The 13,395-nt window shown below is 44.3% G+C and overlaps 1 protein-coding gene across 1 annotated transcript; it reads left to right on the top strand.

The window, feature by feature from the left end:
* The first annotated feature begins 1,043 nt into the window (after window positions 1-1,043).
* Window positions 1,044-10,099, top strand: PHLDA1 (pleckstrin homology like domain family A member 1). Its single transcript, XM_049883924.1, has 2 exons — window positions 1,044-2,252; window positions 2,700-10,099. Exon 1 carries the CDS (start codon window positions 1,081-1,083, stop codon window positions 2,224-2,226), a length of 1,146 nt encoding a protein of 381 aa, XP_049739881.1. The 5' UTR covers window positions 1,044-1,080; the 3' UTR covers window positions 2,227-2,252; window positions 2,700-10,099.
* Window positions 10,100-13,395: the final 3,296 nt, after the last annotated feature.

Genomic DNA, 13,395 nt, shown 5'->3' with positions numbered 1-13,395 from the left:
CCCTGGCTTATACCTTGCGATTCTGACTTCCCTCTAGTTGGTGCTGTTTACTTACTGGATGAATTTCCTCACCAAGAGGGTTAGTCTCTTATGCTCTTTATTCTTGTTTACCTCCTTGGAAGCAGCTTCCTTAGAAGTTCTGTTTAAATGTAGAAGGAAACTAGGGCCAAGAACTGCATCACCTTACCCAGGTCACTAATAAAGGAGATTCCAAAACAGAGACCTGACCCCTTAAGCTTTTGCAAAGAGGGAGCCACGGAGGCAGAGATCTGGCGTTTGGAGAGCTAAACTGTTGAAGTGCGGGGTTTGTTAGCACCGGAAGTTCCCTCAGTTTGTAATTAGAAAATTGAGCTAAAAATGTTAGACGAGATGTTGCAGGCTGCCCGGTTGGGTCAAGAAGGAAGCTGGAAAGCTAGTGTCCGGGGTCGAGAAGACACGTTAGTGCTTAGGAAGGCGAGAAGCCCGCTAAAGTGTTATTGGTTCACTTTTCTCTATCCCTTCCAAACGGGACTGGCGGTAGCACTATTGCTTTGATTCAGCAATTGTGCTGTATCTGCTCCAAGAAGAGCTTGTTAACGACCGTGAACGAACGTGCGCTTAAACACATGGTGTCCTCTCGGCCTTTGTGTACTGAGATGTTTACGCAGGCGTCCTGGGCGGAAGGCACGCTTCCGCGGGACTCCGCGGCTTGCCCGGGCCGGGACACTGGCTTGGCGGGATCTCGGAGTCCGCCCCCAATCCCTAGGTCTGGATTCGGAGTGAGCGGCAGCTTCGCGTTCCAGGCACTGTCTGCTAGCGGTTCCCGCCCTCGCGGCCCCAGCCTCACTTTCTGAGGCTGTTAGTAGAGCGCCCCCGCGGGCCAGGGAGAGGCGGGACGGTGGCGATGGCCCCTCATCCCCTTCTGGGCGTCGGGATTCGTCGCCAGGCAGCTGGCTGCGGCCCAGGGCGGAGAAGAGTTTCCGGGGCTTGGGTCCCGTCAGCCCTCCCCGAGAAGAAGCGCGGAAGCGAGTGGGCGGCGGGAGGCGGAGCGAGGGACGCGCGGGGCGTGGACGCGGCCGGCTTTGGAAAGGCCCCAAGTTAATGAGGCGTGCGCCGGCGGCCGAGCGCCTCTCAGAGCTGGGCTTTCCCTCTCGCTGCGGGCGCCAGGAGCCGCCTTTTCCGCTGGGTGTCACTTGGGGGTGGGAGAGATGGCCCATTCAAAAGCGCCGCGAGGGGGCCCGGCCAGTGCCCTTCAGTGAGCGCTCGAAAGAGGACGGCAGAGGCCCGGCGACTCGCAGCTCCGGGACCTTGTGGCGCATCAGGACGCGGCTGCCCCTCTGTCGGGACCCCGAGCCGCCGCCGCTGCCGCTCTGCCCCCTGCGTTTCAGCCTCTTCTGCGCGCTTCGGCCGGGCGGCCGCGGCAGCCGCTGGGGCGAGGACGGCGCGCGACTGCTGCTGCTGCCCCCGGCCCGGGCGGCTGGGAACGGAGAGGCCGAGCCGAGCGGCGGCCCCCCTTATGCCAGGAGGATGCTGGAGAGCAGCGGCTGCAAGGCGGTGAAGGAGGGCGTGCTGGAGAAGCGCAGCGACGGCTTGCTGCAGCTGTGGAAGAAAAAGTGCTGCATCCTCACTGAGGAGGGACTGCTGCTCATCCCGCCCAAGCAGCTGCAACACCAGGCACAGCCCGGACAGGGGCAGGGGCCGGCCGAACCGTCCCAGCCCGGCGTTCCCTCTGTCGCCGGCCTCGAGCCGCCGGTCAAGCTCAAGGAATTGCACTTTTCCAACATGAAGACAGTGGACTGCGTGGAGCGCAAGGGGAAGTACATGTACTTCACTGTGGTGATGGCCGAGGGCAAGGAGATCGACTTTCGGTGCCCGCAGGACCAGGGATGGAACGCCGAGATCACATTGCAGATGGTGCAGTACAAGAACCGCCAGGCTATCCTGGCTGTCAAGTCCACGCGGCAGAAGCAGCAGCACCTGGTTCAGCAGCAGACTCCGCAACCGCAGCTCCAGCCTCAACCCCAAACCCAGCCCCAAACCCAGCCCCAGCCCCAGCCCCAGCCCCAGCCCCAGCCCCAGCCCCAGCCCCAGCCCCAGCCCCAGCCGCTCCACCCGTATCCGCATTCTCACCCACATCCGCACCCACACCCGCACCCGCACCCACAACTGCACCCGCACCCGCACCAACAACCGCACTCGCAATCGCACGGCCACCGGCTTCTTCGCAGCACCTCCAACTCTGCCTGAAGGGGGCAGCACCCGGGCCAGACTAGGTAAGGTTTCAGCGATCGGGTTTCGGGACTTGGAACGCCGAAGAATGGGTTGCCGGAGTGTTGGGATGGGTGGGGAGCCTGTATACGAGTTTGGTTTTTGGGTGGAGAAATAAAAAATCAATCCAAGTTTCTGGGAAGGTGGGAAGAAAGGAAGCACGCTGGAGCCAAGAGAGGCCGGGCAGAGAGGGGAAGGTGGTACTGGGCCGGGCAGGAGGGCATCGCGGACTGCCTCCCCGCCGGCCGGGTCCCGCGCTCGTTGCGTGGTGCGCACCCCAGCGCCGCCGCTGGTTCCCTCGGTGTCACAAGCGCCACTTGATTGTATCTGGGCAACTTGAAGGAGCGTCCCCGCTGTATTTCTGAGCACGCTTGGTCCGCCGGGCTGGTCCAAAGAACTGGGTTTGGGAAGATTGTAAGCCACCTACTTCATTCCGTGTCATTTCTTTCCAGGTTTTGAGGACTTGAGGAAGTGGGACGAGCACATTTCTATTGTCTTCACTTGATCGAAAACAAAACAGTTCCCCCGCCCCCCACCAGATCAAGTAGTTTGGACATCACCCAACTGATACCTTGTGATCTCTTTGATTTTCTGCACTCTTTTCATCACGATGCAGGAAACAATTCTTTGTCAAGACTTTATTTATGAACCTTTGAAAGGATCTTCTAGTATGATGGACCTTCTAGGAGGAATGATGTACTGTAATTTTATTTTAATGTATTTTGGTTTATGATTATTTATTAGTTTTTTTAAAATGCTTGTTCTAAGACATTTCTGAATGTAGGCGATTTCCCAAGAAAAAAACTTTGTGTTCAAAAGACCCATTCCCTATTAAGTGCTAATCTTGGAAAAGGAAAGAAGCGGGGTGGAGGGGAAAACATTAAGAATCCATTCATTATTCTTAGGGCATTTTCAGAAGGTCTGATGCTTTCATTGTTATGCCAGGTGGTTGAAATTAAATTCTGTGATATGACTTTTTTTGAGGTTTTTTTCTTTAGTCATGTTTTATGTAGACTACAAGTTTAAAGCTAAAGCTTCAGAACTGTAATTATGAAAATCAGATGAAATTATGAAAACCTAATGCTCAAGATCTTGCTTGTCTAAAAGGATGTCAGTAGTAATGGTATCTGGTTTCAAAATGCCATTTAAAACATAACCCAACTGATGGCAGGCTGATCAGATCTTGAATATTATGTGATAGGGCTGGGTTTACTGTGAGAAAAAGCCTTGCTTATATCTTCTGTCTGTGAGGGGTTTAATAAGAAGAGTCCTTGGACTGTGATTTATAAGTGTAAATGCATTTAGGTGTTTCATTTTAAAAAAGTAGTTGGGGAAGAGAATGGTCCAAGTTATTCTAGAGAATATACGTTCCCCATCCAGATTATAGATCACTCTTCTCCAAGAGCAAGAGCTTCACACACTGACATGAACCATATTTTCTGATTCTTTTACTTTGTTCTAGAAGCGCACTGAAGAATTTCATAGTTTAAAATACAGTTTGTAAATATTTTGAAGGACTAGGAGTCATAACTTTTGGTTTTGATACTGAAAATAATGTTGATCAGGAAGACCAACAGTTTTGTTTTTTATTGCCTGTGAGAAATTTGAGGGTTATGTGTTCCATCGTTGGGTTAGCAAAACTCAGAAACTGAAAAAAGAAGGCCTAGATTAAAAAAAAAAAAAAAAAAAAATTTTAGATAAACACTTGGTTTTCAGTTAGAAAACAGCCCCAGTCTTGTTTCAGCAGCCACTTGTTCAGGAATCTGGGGGAATAAAAAGAGGATGTGCTTTTAAAGGTAGAACAAACCCTCTTCTGTGTGAAATCAAAAGAATGGTCAGAACCCACAAGGGCAGATGCTACTAACGTTTAAAAAAAGCTATAGATGAGACCAATCCTCTTGGGGATGAAAATCACTTCCTATATGCATGGTTTCACCGAAGGGTCTCAGTGTTTTCCATTATCTTTTTCACAAAGTCTTGCTCAGGATTTTTCCAGCATTCAAATTGGAATGATCAGTATTAGGCTGCTGTTAAGTTATGTAGTTAAGAAATGAGGATAGAATTGTATTCTAGAGATACCTTTGTTCTTTCTCCATCTAGAAAGACGTTTCAAGGTCAAATTATTTTTTAGTGCAACATTTAAATGATGAAATTTTGAGAACATAACTCTTATCTAAAAAGTTGTGGGGAAAACCCAAACTCAAGCAAATGGCAAACAAAACTCAAGTTGACTTCCAAGATCAGTGGCTGGTTAGGTTACAGGTTGTGAAGCTACTCTGCAAAGATTTAAAAACTCGTATATATTTATATACCCATTGCCATCAAGTCGATTCTGACTTGTAGCAACCCTATAAGGCAGAGTAGAACCACCCCATAGAGTTTCCAAGGCTGTAATCTTTACGGGAGCAGACTGCCACATCTTTTTCTTTCGGAGTGGCTGGTGGGTTCCAGCTGATGACCCTTTGGTTAGCAGCCAAGCGCTTTAACCACTGCACCATCAGGGCTCCGTATGCATATATAAAATGGGCTCCCCAAATCTAAAGGACATCTCTTAGGCCAGGTGTGGTTCAGTTTTCTTTATTGCTATACTTTTGGGGACTACCCTGTGCAGAGTACTGTAGTTGTAAAATGAGAAGATCATAATAACCCCAATTAAACCACAGTTTTTTTCCAGATAAAGGTTTTTCCTTCCAAATTCCTGTTTAAAAAAGAAAGAAAAAAAAAAAAGTAAAACCCATACCAAATAATTTTTAAATGAAAATTCATGTAGATTCTTCAAAAGAGATTTGTATGTGTTTAGCTTACACATAGGGTTAAGTGGAAACCCTGGTAGTGTAGTGATTAAGTGCTATGGTTGCTAACCAGGAGGTTGGTAGTTCAAATCCTCCAGGTGCTCCTTGGAAACTCTATGGGGTAGTTCTACTTTGTCCTATAGGGTCGCTATGAGTCGGAATCAACTCGATGGCAGTGGGTTTGTTATTTTTGGGTTTATAGGGTTAAGTGGTCTCATAGTCAAAAAAAAAAAAAAAAGATGCCCAGGCTCCCTCTTAGCTGATGGAATTATTTTTTCCCCCATAGCCATGGTTCTTAATGGGGCCACCAGGGTCCTGGTTCCTTGTCTTTCCTCAGCACCTGCTCCTTGGTCGGCTGTGATATTTACGTTGAGTGACCCTCCTTGTGGCTCTCTAGGTCTGAACTGCTGTCATCACTTAACTGTGAGACTTCTAGAATTAGAAAGGAAGGGAATAGGATGGCTTTTGTTATTTTGACATTTTAAAATTATTATGATTTAATAATTTTTCCAGAGCAAAAAAATCAAGCATGTTTAACAAAACAGAACATAAACACAAAATGCAAATCACGTACTCTCATGGCTCTAGCCTGCCAGTGAGGTAGTTATACCTACCCTAACAAAACACCGGCGTAGTGGTTAAGTGCTATGGCTGCTAACCAAAAGGTCGGCAGTTTGAATCCCCCAGGTGCTCCTTGGAAACACTATGAGGCAGTTCTAATTCTGTCCTATAGGGTCGCTATGAGTTGGAATCAACTCAATAGCAGTGGGTTTGGTTTTTTTGGTAACAAAACGCCTAAGGTATTGTGAGACCTGACAAATCACCTTCAGGGAAAAAGTAAAAATATTTCTTTCAGCCCAAGAAAGAAAAGAACAAAAGGGCAGGCCCAATAGAAAACTCATCCTTTAGATAAACATAAAATGTAAAAAGTTGAAAAACTAAAGGGAATGTTCCATCTGGAAACTGAACTTTTGTCCTAGAACTTGGGTTGGCACCAAGCCTTCTACGCAGTCAGCTCAATAACTATTTGTTGGACGAATGACTGAAAGAGGAAAAATGTGTTACTCCCCAGTACCCAGCAGGTGGTTTCCCTTGCTTCATTCAGTGCTTCCTTTACTTGCTCGCATGTTGTCCTCAGAAAAACTGACAATGGGACAGACTAAGGATTTTGGCGAGGCTTCTTAAACATACTTTCTTATAATGGGAATCCATATAGATTTGCATCAGCCCTACAAGGAGTGCTGAAGTCAGAGAGTAATGGTTATGAACCCGTTGTGTTGAGTCGATTCTGACTCATAGCAACCTTATAGGGTTTCTAAGGCTGTAATCTTTATTGAAGCAGACGTCCATGTCTTTCTTCTGAGGAGTGGCTGGTGGGTTGGAACTGCCGACCTATGGGTTAGCAGCTGAGTGCTTAACCACCGTACCACCAGGCTCGAAGTAATGGTTATAAAATGAACATTTGTCTCAGAGAGCAAGCTGGGATTCTCTCCTCATGTAGAAATCAAGCCAACTTTATAATTTCAGTTCACATATTTTCCAATGGGGGGAAAGTACCCCTTACACATTGCTTAACGGTTTTCCACTCACATGTGAACATTGTTAGGGTGACAGGCTGAAGTTGAAAGGCCTGTTTTAACTCTTCTCTGCTGTCGTATAACCAACACTCTGTATTTCTCTTAAAGATCCCCAATTGTACATCTGACACTAAAACTGCTACTAGTGTGTGAGTTCAAACACATCACTTACTTTCTGTCCCCAGGGAAAGTGGCTTGGCTTTAGCTTGGCTCCGGGTCTTTACAATACCACGTTCAGTAGCGGGCTTAGAAGAAGGGTTGAAGAGTTGCAGGAACCCTGGAGCAATCCTATATGACTAGAGCTATGTGGGATGAGGATAAGCCTGTGAGCATTCTGGTTTTTTTTTTTTTTTTTTCTCTTTTTCTTTAAATGTCAAAACTAATTAGTTTTTCCTTTTCGACTAAGATATTCTCAGTAGAATAAATTTTAAATCTGGATGTTATAGAGCTTGGTTTTTAATTCATCAATGATTCAAGATAAATATACCTATTTATCTAAAGCAACCTAAGATATAGTAATTGCGGAATTGTGTTGGATGGGTTTTAAGAACTACTTTCTAAATTCTTGACAGTTTTGAAGGGGGGCTTTTTGATCCACAGATTTACATATGACTGGGGGACAAAGAGGTCTGCAACTTTTTTGTTAGGTCATTTGCCAAAAGGGAGCATAGGATCCAAAAAAGTTTCCTTAGAAAAGGCATTAATGTCCAATGAAGGAAGCAGGAGGGCTCTGGATCACTAGAAATGTCTGCATAAAAGGTGGTGAAGCCTGCTACTCCGTACCCTCAAGCTGCTGTGGTGGCAGCCTGCTGGGCAGTGGGGAAGCAGGTTTTAACAATAGGTGGTCCTTCAAGATTCAAGATAGCAGTATTTATTTCAAGATGAAAGAGCAAACAATTGTCTGTTACATTCTACAGTAAACCATCTTAAAGTTTCAGAATATGCAAATGCCAGCTTCTGAAAAGCAAGCATCACCGTGTACCAAATGCTTCACAAACTATCACATTTGTGAAGTTAATAGTGTGGTCATAATTGTGTAAATATGCCTCTTTAATGATTTTGGAGAGATGTGATTTATTTTTCATATCTTCAAAATACATTCCATTTCAAATAAAATATCTATTGAGGTGATCTGTGGACCTTTTGAAGGACTTGTTCACCTGGGACATATACTCTGTGTTCCTGTGGGAAAAGGTTCTAAAGGGCTTGGCTGTTATCAAGGCCATGACCATTCTGGGAAGAAAAAGACCATTTGTGAGATTAAATACTCAATTTTTAAAATATCATCTGGGAATTTTGAACATAAGAAGTTTATTCACATCTTTTGGTGAAATAATTAGATTTCAGAATGCTGATGAATTTGAATTGAGCTTTCTGTAGTGCCCCAGAGGATGAGAGCTAGCCCCTAGTGAATTAGGTTGAAGGCAGTTCCCTCTTGGGTCCCAGAGAGGCGTTCTAGTCCTCTTAGTTTTCTTGGGAGGGTGAGGACTTGATTCACACAGTCATCCTTCAAACAGGTTGTCTATAAAGCTTCCTGTTTTGTGTGAAAACTAAAGAGGGACTTGATTCTTTGACAAAGCACAACTTTATTCTTAAAATCTTCGTTGGCATCTAAAACCTTTTAAATCTCAAGAGACATTAAAACGAGCAATTTGAAGACACATTTCTTAGGATAGTCTTACATTGACTGTTATACCACTCTTTTTTTTGAAAAAAGAATGAAATCTAGGAAGACAAATTACTGCCTTTGGGAGGGGACCTCAGGAGACTGTGTGAAATAAATGTATGTAGTAGGCGGTAAAGCAGGGTGGGTAAGAGGCATAGGTTCGAGTCCCAGTTCCACCACTTATTCACTGTGTGACTGTTGAGTTACTTAACGTCTTAGCAACTCAGTTTTCTCCTTTGTAAAACAGAGCTAATAACCTTAGGGTTATTGAGAAGATTTAATAAGTTAGTATAGAAAAGTGACCGATAACTGCCAAGAAAGGAAGCTCCCTATATTTTAGGGCACGCAAAGGGGATTGGGAATCACTACAGATGTATGAGTATTTAATATGTGGTGTTTTGAAGGTATGATTTGTATTTTCTAAGTTCTCCTTACGTCTTTTTTAAATGTTAAGAACGGTATGATGGCAGCATCTAAAAGGAAAAAAAATTCATAATTTTACTATCATAATAACTATTTTCATTTTGCTTGTTACTTTCCAGTTTTGGTCCACATGCTTATGTAATTGAAGTTAGTGACAACTAAGTGAAATACTAACATATGGGTCTGTAGAGGATACAGTGGTGCTCTACCTAGATTGCCCATTCAGGACAGAAGACATTCTCAGTCACCAGATGTGGGAAGTGTTAGTGACTGTCATGTTCTCAGCCAGTCCTTTCCCAGTAATTGCCCTCAGCTCTGTCCTCAGGGAAAGCCACTTTGCCCTCAGACACACCCCTTCCTTGGGGGCAGCCCACATCCAATGATTGGTCTGTGGGACATGGTAAAGGCCAGGTCCCATTGTCTCAAGTCAGGACAACCCTAAAGGGCCATCTCAGCTCCAGAACTCCCTGTAGAAATGGCTGAGGCCTTTCTTAACAACAAGTTGACATTGAAGTTCAACTCTCCCTCTGCCCAGTTCTGTTTCCATTGCTTCCTCACAGGTGTAGTTCCGCAAAACACCTCCTCTCTCCCAAACCTCCTGCAGCCAAACCTCAGAATCCATTTCTCAGGGAATCCCACTATGACTGTGTCTGCCTGTGTGTGTGGATATACGTATACCCCCAGCTCTATGTTTCTGTAGGAGGACTGGTGGTGTTGGGGGTGGGGTATGTAGCCTAACAGTTAAGCCTAGGCTCTAGAGTTGTTGTCGTGTGGTGTCAAGTCAATTCCAAATGATAGCGACCCTATATGACAGAGTAGAACTGCCTAATAGGGTTTTCTAGGCTGTAATTTTTACAGGAGCAGACCACCAGTCTTTTTTCACATGGACCTGAGTGGCTGGTGGGTTCAAACCGCTTACCTTCTACTTAACAACTGAGCACTTAACTATTGTGCCACCAGGGCTCCTTAGACTTTAAAGTAGTATTTCTCAAACTGGAGTGATTTTGTCTTCTATGGGACATTTGACAATGACTGGAGACAATTTTGATTTCTACAGCTGGTGGTAGATCTAGTCCAAGGATGCCGCTAAACATCCTATAGTGTACAGGTAGCCCTCCCCCCAACCAAGAATTATAACGCTTAAAATGTCATCCGTACTGAGGTTAAAAACCTTGCTTTAGTGTCAGATGGACCAAGTCTTGTTCTTATTAGCTGAGTTACCTCAGGCAAGTCATTTAAATTTTTCTAGCCTCAGTTTTCTCATGTGTCAAGTACAGTAATAATAGTACTTGCCTCATGGAGTTGTGAAACCAGAATTAGATAGTTCACATAAAGGCCTATCATTGTTCCTGTCACAAAGTAAGCATTCAATAAATGGTGGCTATCATCATCATCATTATTATTTAAACTCATAATTTTAATGGCAATGTAGTATTCCATTCAGTTGATGTGTTATTTCATTCATTTTCCTGTTATCTAGTGAGTTTCTGTCTTTATGCTATTATCAGTAATGCTGCAGTAAATATCTTCCTACATATATCGTATTGAAAAAGCACTGACGGATTCTAGTTCTGACTGCTTAGTCTTGTAACTTTAGACAACTCACTTAAACTCTCTGAGCTTTAGTCTGCTCATCTGTAAGTGGGAATAATAACCTGCTCTTGAAAAGCTCTTATGGGCACAATATGAAATGGTGGTGAAATCTACATGAAGTTCCAGTGCCACCGCTTACCCACTTTATTACAGTAAAACATTATGTTAATGAGAACATTATCTGGACACCATTTTCAGGGGGATTGGATACTATATATTAATGCACGAATATGTATTCCAATCCAAATAATTGTATTTATGAAATAGGATGTTACTGAACTAGAAACATAACATCAAGTAATTCCTAGTTTTTTGTAGAATTTGAGCCAAATTTATGTTTATGTTGAAGTGGAAGGAATCATATGAACGGAACATTGCAACTGTCCTGAATTACTGACAGAGGATAACGTGAATAATGAACTCACTGACTGTTTGAATCCATTGAGCTAGGTGTTCTTCCTCACTTCATTTCTTTCTCAAAGATTTGTTGGAAACCCTCACCACACAGAAAGGCCATAGTCAAGTAAATGTTGTGACCTGTGTGTTTTAGAACCTTGACCTTACTTGCCTACAAAGTGCATCTGATTGTCAAAGATGGTGCCGGTGGGGGTCAGAGGACTTCGGAAATTTAGATGACTATGGATGGACTGTTGATGTAGGTGGGTCTTATTGATTCAAAGGCTATTTGGAATGTAATTTTTTCTTGAAGGGTTTGTTAACACCTGACAACAGAGATTTACTTTATTATCCCTTGATACCAGAAACAATAACTTGTTGCTATTGAATTCAGATTAATGGCAACTGTCATGGATTGAATTGTGTCCCCCAAAAATATATGTATCAATTTAGCTAGGCCATGATTCCCAGTATTGTGTGATTGTCCACCATTTTGTCTTCTGATGTAATTTTCCTATGTGTTGTAAATCCTGTCCCTATGATGTTGATGAGATGGAATTAGCAGCAGTTATGTTAATGAGACAGGACTCTATCTACAAGACTGGATTGTGTCTTGAGCCAATTTCTTCTGAGATATAAAAGAGAGAAGCGAGCAGAGAGACATGGGGACCTCATACCACCAAGAAAGTAGTGCCAGGAGAGGAGTGTGCCCTTTGCATCTGGGGTCCCTGCGCTGAGAAGCTCCTAGTCCACGGGAAGATTGATGACAAGAACCTTCCTCCAGAGCTGACAGAGACAGAAAGCCTTCCCCTGGAGCTGACACCCTGAATTTGGACTTCTAGCCTACTTGACTGTGAGAGAATAAACTTGTTTGTTGAAGGCTTCCACTTGTGGTATTTCTATTATAGCAGCACTAGATGACTAAGACAGTGACCCTATGTGTTACAGAGTAGAACTGCTCAATAGGGTTTCCTTGGCTGTAATGTTTATGGAAGCAGTTCGCCAGGCCTTTCTTCTGTGGAGTCGCTGGGTAGGTTTGAATCACCAACCTGTATGTTAACAGCCAATTGCAAACTGCTTGCCCAGGGCCAAAATTAACAGCTTCTGAGGTAGAATGAATGTGGGAGTGCCTTGCTCCCTGCCACAGCATTCACCAAGGGTATTTGATGTTTAGTTAGACTCCGGAAATGAAAACTTGAAAAAACAGCCTATGTGGTTGTATTGCATACTTTCAAATCCTGCCAAAGCCATTTATAATAGAGTAAGCAAACACGTACCACAGTCCTTTAAAGCCGACAGTCCTTTAAAGACATCCTGTGCTTCTGAAGCAATTGATAAATGAGTGTTCAACTACTACATAGAAAGAGACAGGAAATGACTCTTTGGGAGTTTCAAAGTTTTAATTATGTCATAACTGTCCTCCATTGGTTTTCTCCAAAAGCCGACAGCTCATACTGCTATTTTGCAAGTATTTTGAACTTTGCTGCAGCAAATTCCACTGAGTAGCGTGGCTTACCCCATCAGGGCTGACTCATCACCTCAAAAGAGCAGACTGGCTTTGTGATTAATCGCAAAGACGCCAAACTTGTTTAACAGTTTTAGGCATATTCTTTCCAGTTTTTAGCTGCTAAAGAAATGTTCATTTCTACAAAGCTTGGCTGTAGTTTGTAAATATATACCTGTCTTTAATATCCTTCCAAGTGAATATATGTGTGTGTGTGTGTATAAAACCAAACCTGTTGCCGTTGAGTCAATTCTGACTCATAGCAGCCCTATAGGACTGAGTAGAACTGCCCAATAGGCCCACAGAGTTTCCAAGGAGCAGCTGGTGGATTCAAACTGCTGACCTTTTGGTTAGCAGCCAAAGCACTTAAGTGCTACAACACCAGGGTTTACACACACACACACACACACACACACACATTGAATATGTATATGTTCACTTTTCTTGCTAGTGGCCCATGACGGTGACTTTTTTTGGTTAGGTTTTTGGTGTGGAGTCTTACATCCGAAAGGCTTGGGCAGAGCTGGCTTCCGCAGAGCTTTGAATGTCCTGCTCTGAGGTGAGTCCTGCCTGCCTGAACACCTAGTACAAAGCAGTGCTGTGTGGTGGTGCCAGGCTCCTTTGTAATTTCCTGTTGCCGGTGTTTCATCACCGGCGCTGGAGGGAATAGCTTCGGTTTCAGTGGGAGAACAATCCAGTGACTTACCCTTTTGGTTTCTCACAGCAAAGGAGACTTCTGAGGTGGATATAAGTACATGAGTTGTATTTGCAGGTGTGAGAATGAGTTTGATCCTGCCACAGCACACTGGTTCTCTATTAAAAAAAAAAAAAAAAAGCCAAACCCACTGCTGTCGAGTTGATTTCAACTCATAGTGACCATATAGGACAGAGGAGAACTGCCCCCTAGGATTTCCAAGGCTGTGATCTTTAGGGAAGCAGACTGCCACATCTTTCTCCCTTGGAGTGGCTGGTGGATTTGAATTGCTGACCTTTCGGTTGGCAGCTGAGCACTTTAACGACTGCACCACCACGGTTTCGTATGGTTTACTATAGAGTTATTGTAACCGTTGCCAGAGATTCAAATTAAATTCCTGATGCCTGTAAAAAGTGCTAGGTAGCTGCTGGAAGATCTAAATTGCATTGTTCTCTCACCATCTGGTGGGCCCTGGCTTGTATTTACTCTGGGGTAGAACTTCA

This window comes from Elephas maximus, chromosome 4, assembly GCF_024166365.1.
Source record: "Elephas maximus indicus isolate mEleMax1 chromosome 4, mEleMax1 primary haplotype, whole genome shotgun sequence".
NCBI classification, from domain to species: Eukaryota; Metazoa; Chordata; class Mammalia; order Proboscidea; family Elephantidae; genus Elephas; species Elephas maximus.
The sequence above is the reverse complement of the archived record's forward strand: the minus strand, read 5'-3'. Positions and strand labels throughout refer to the sequence as shown.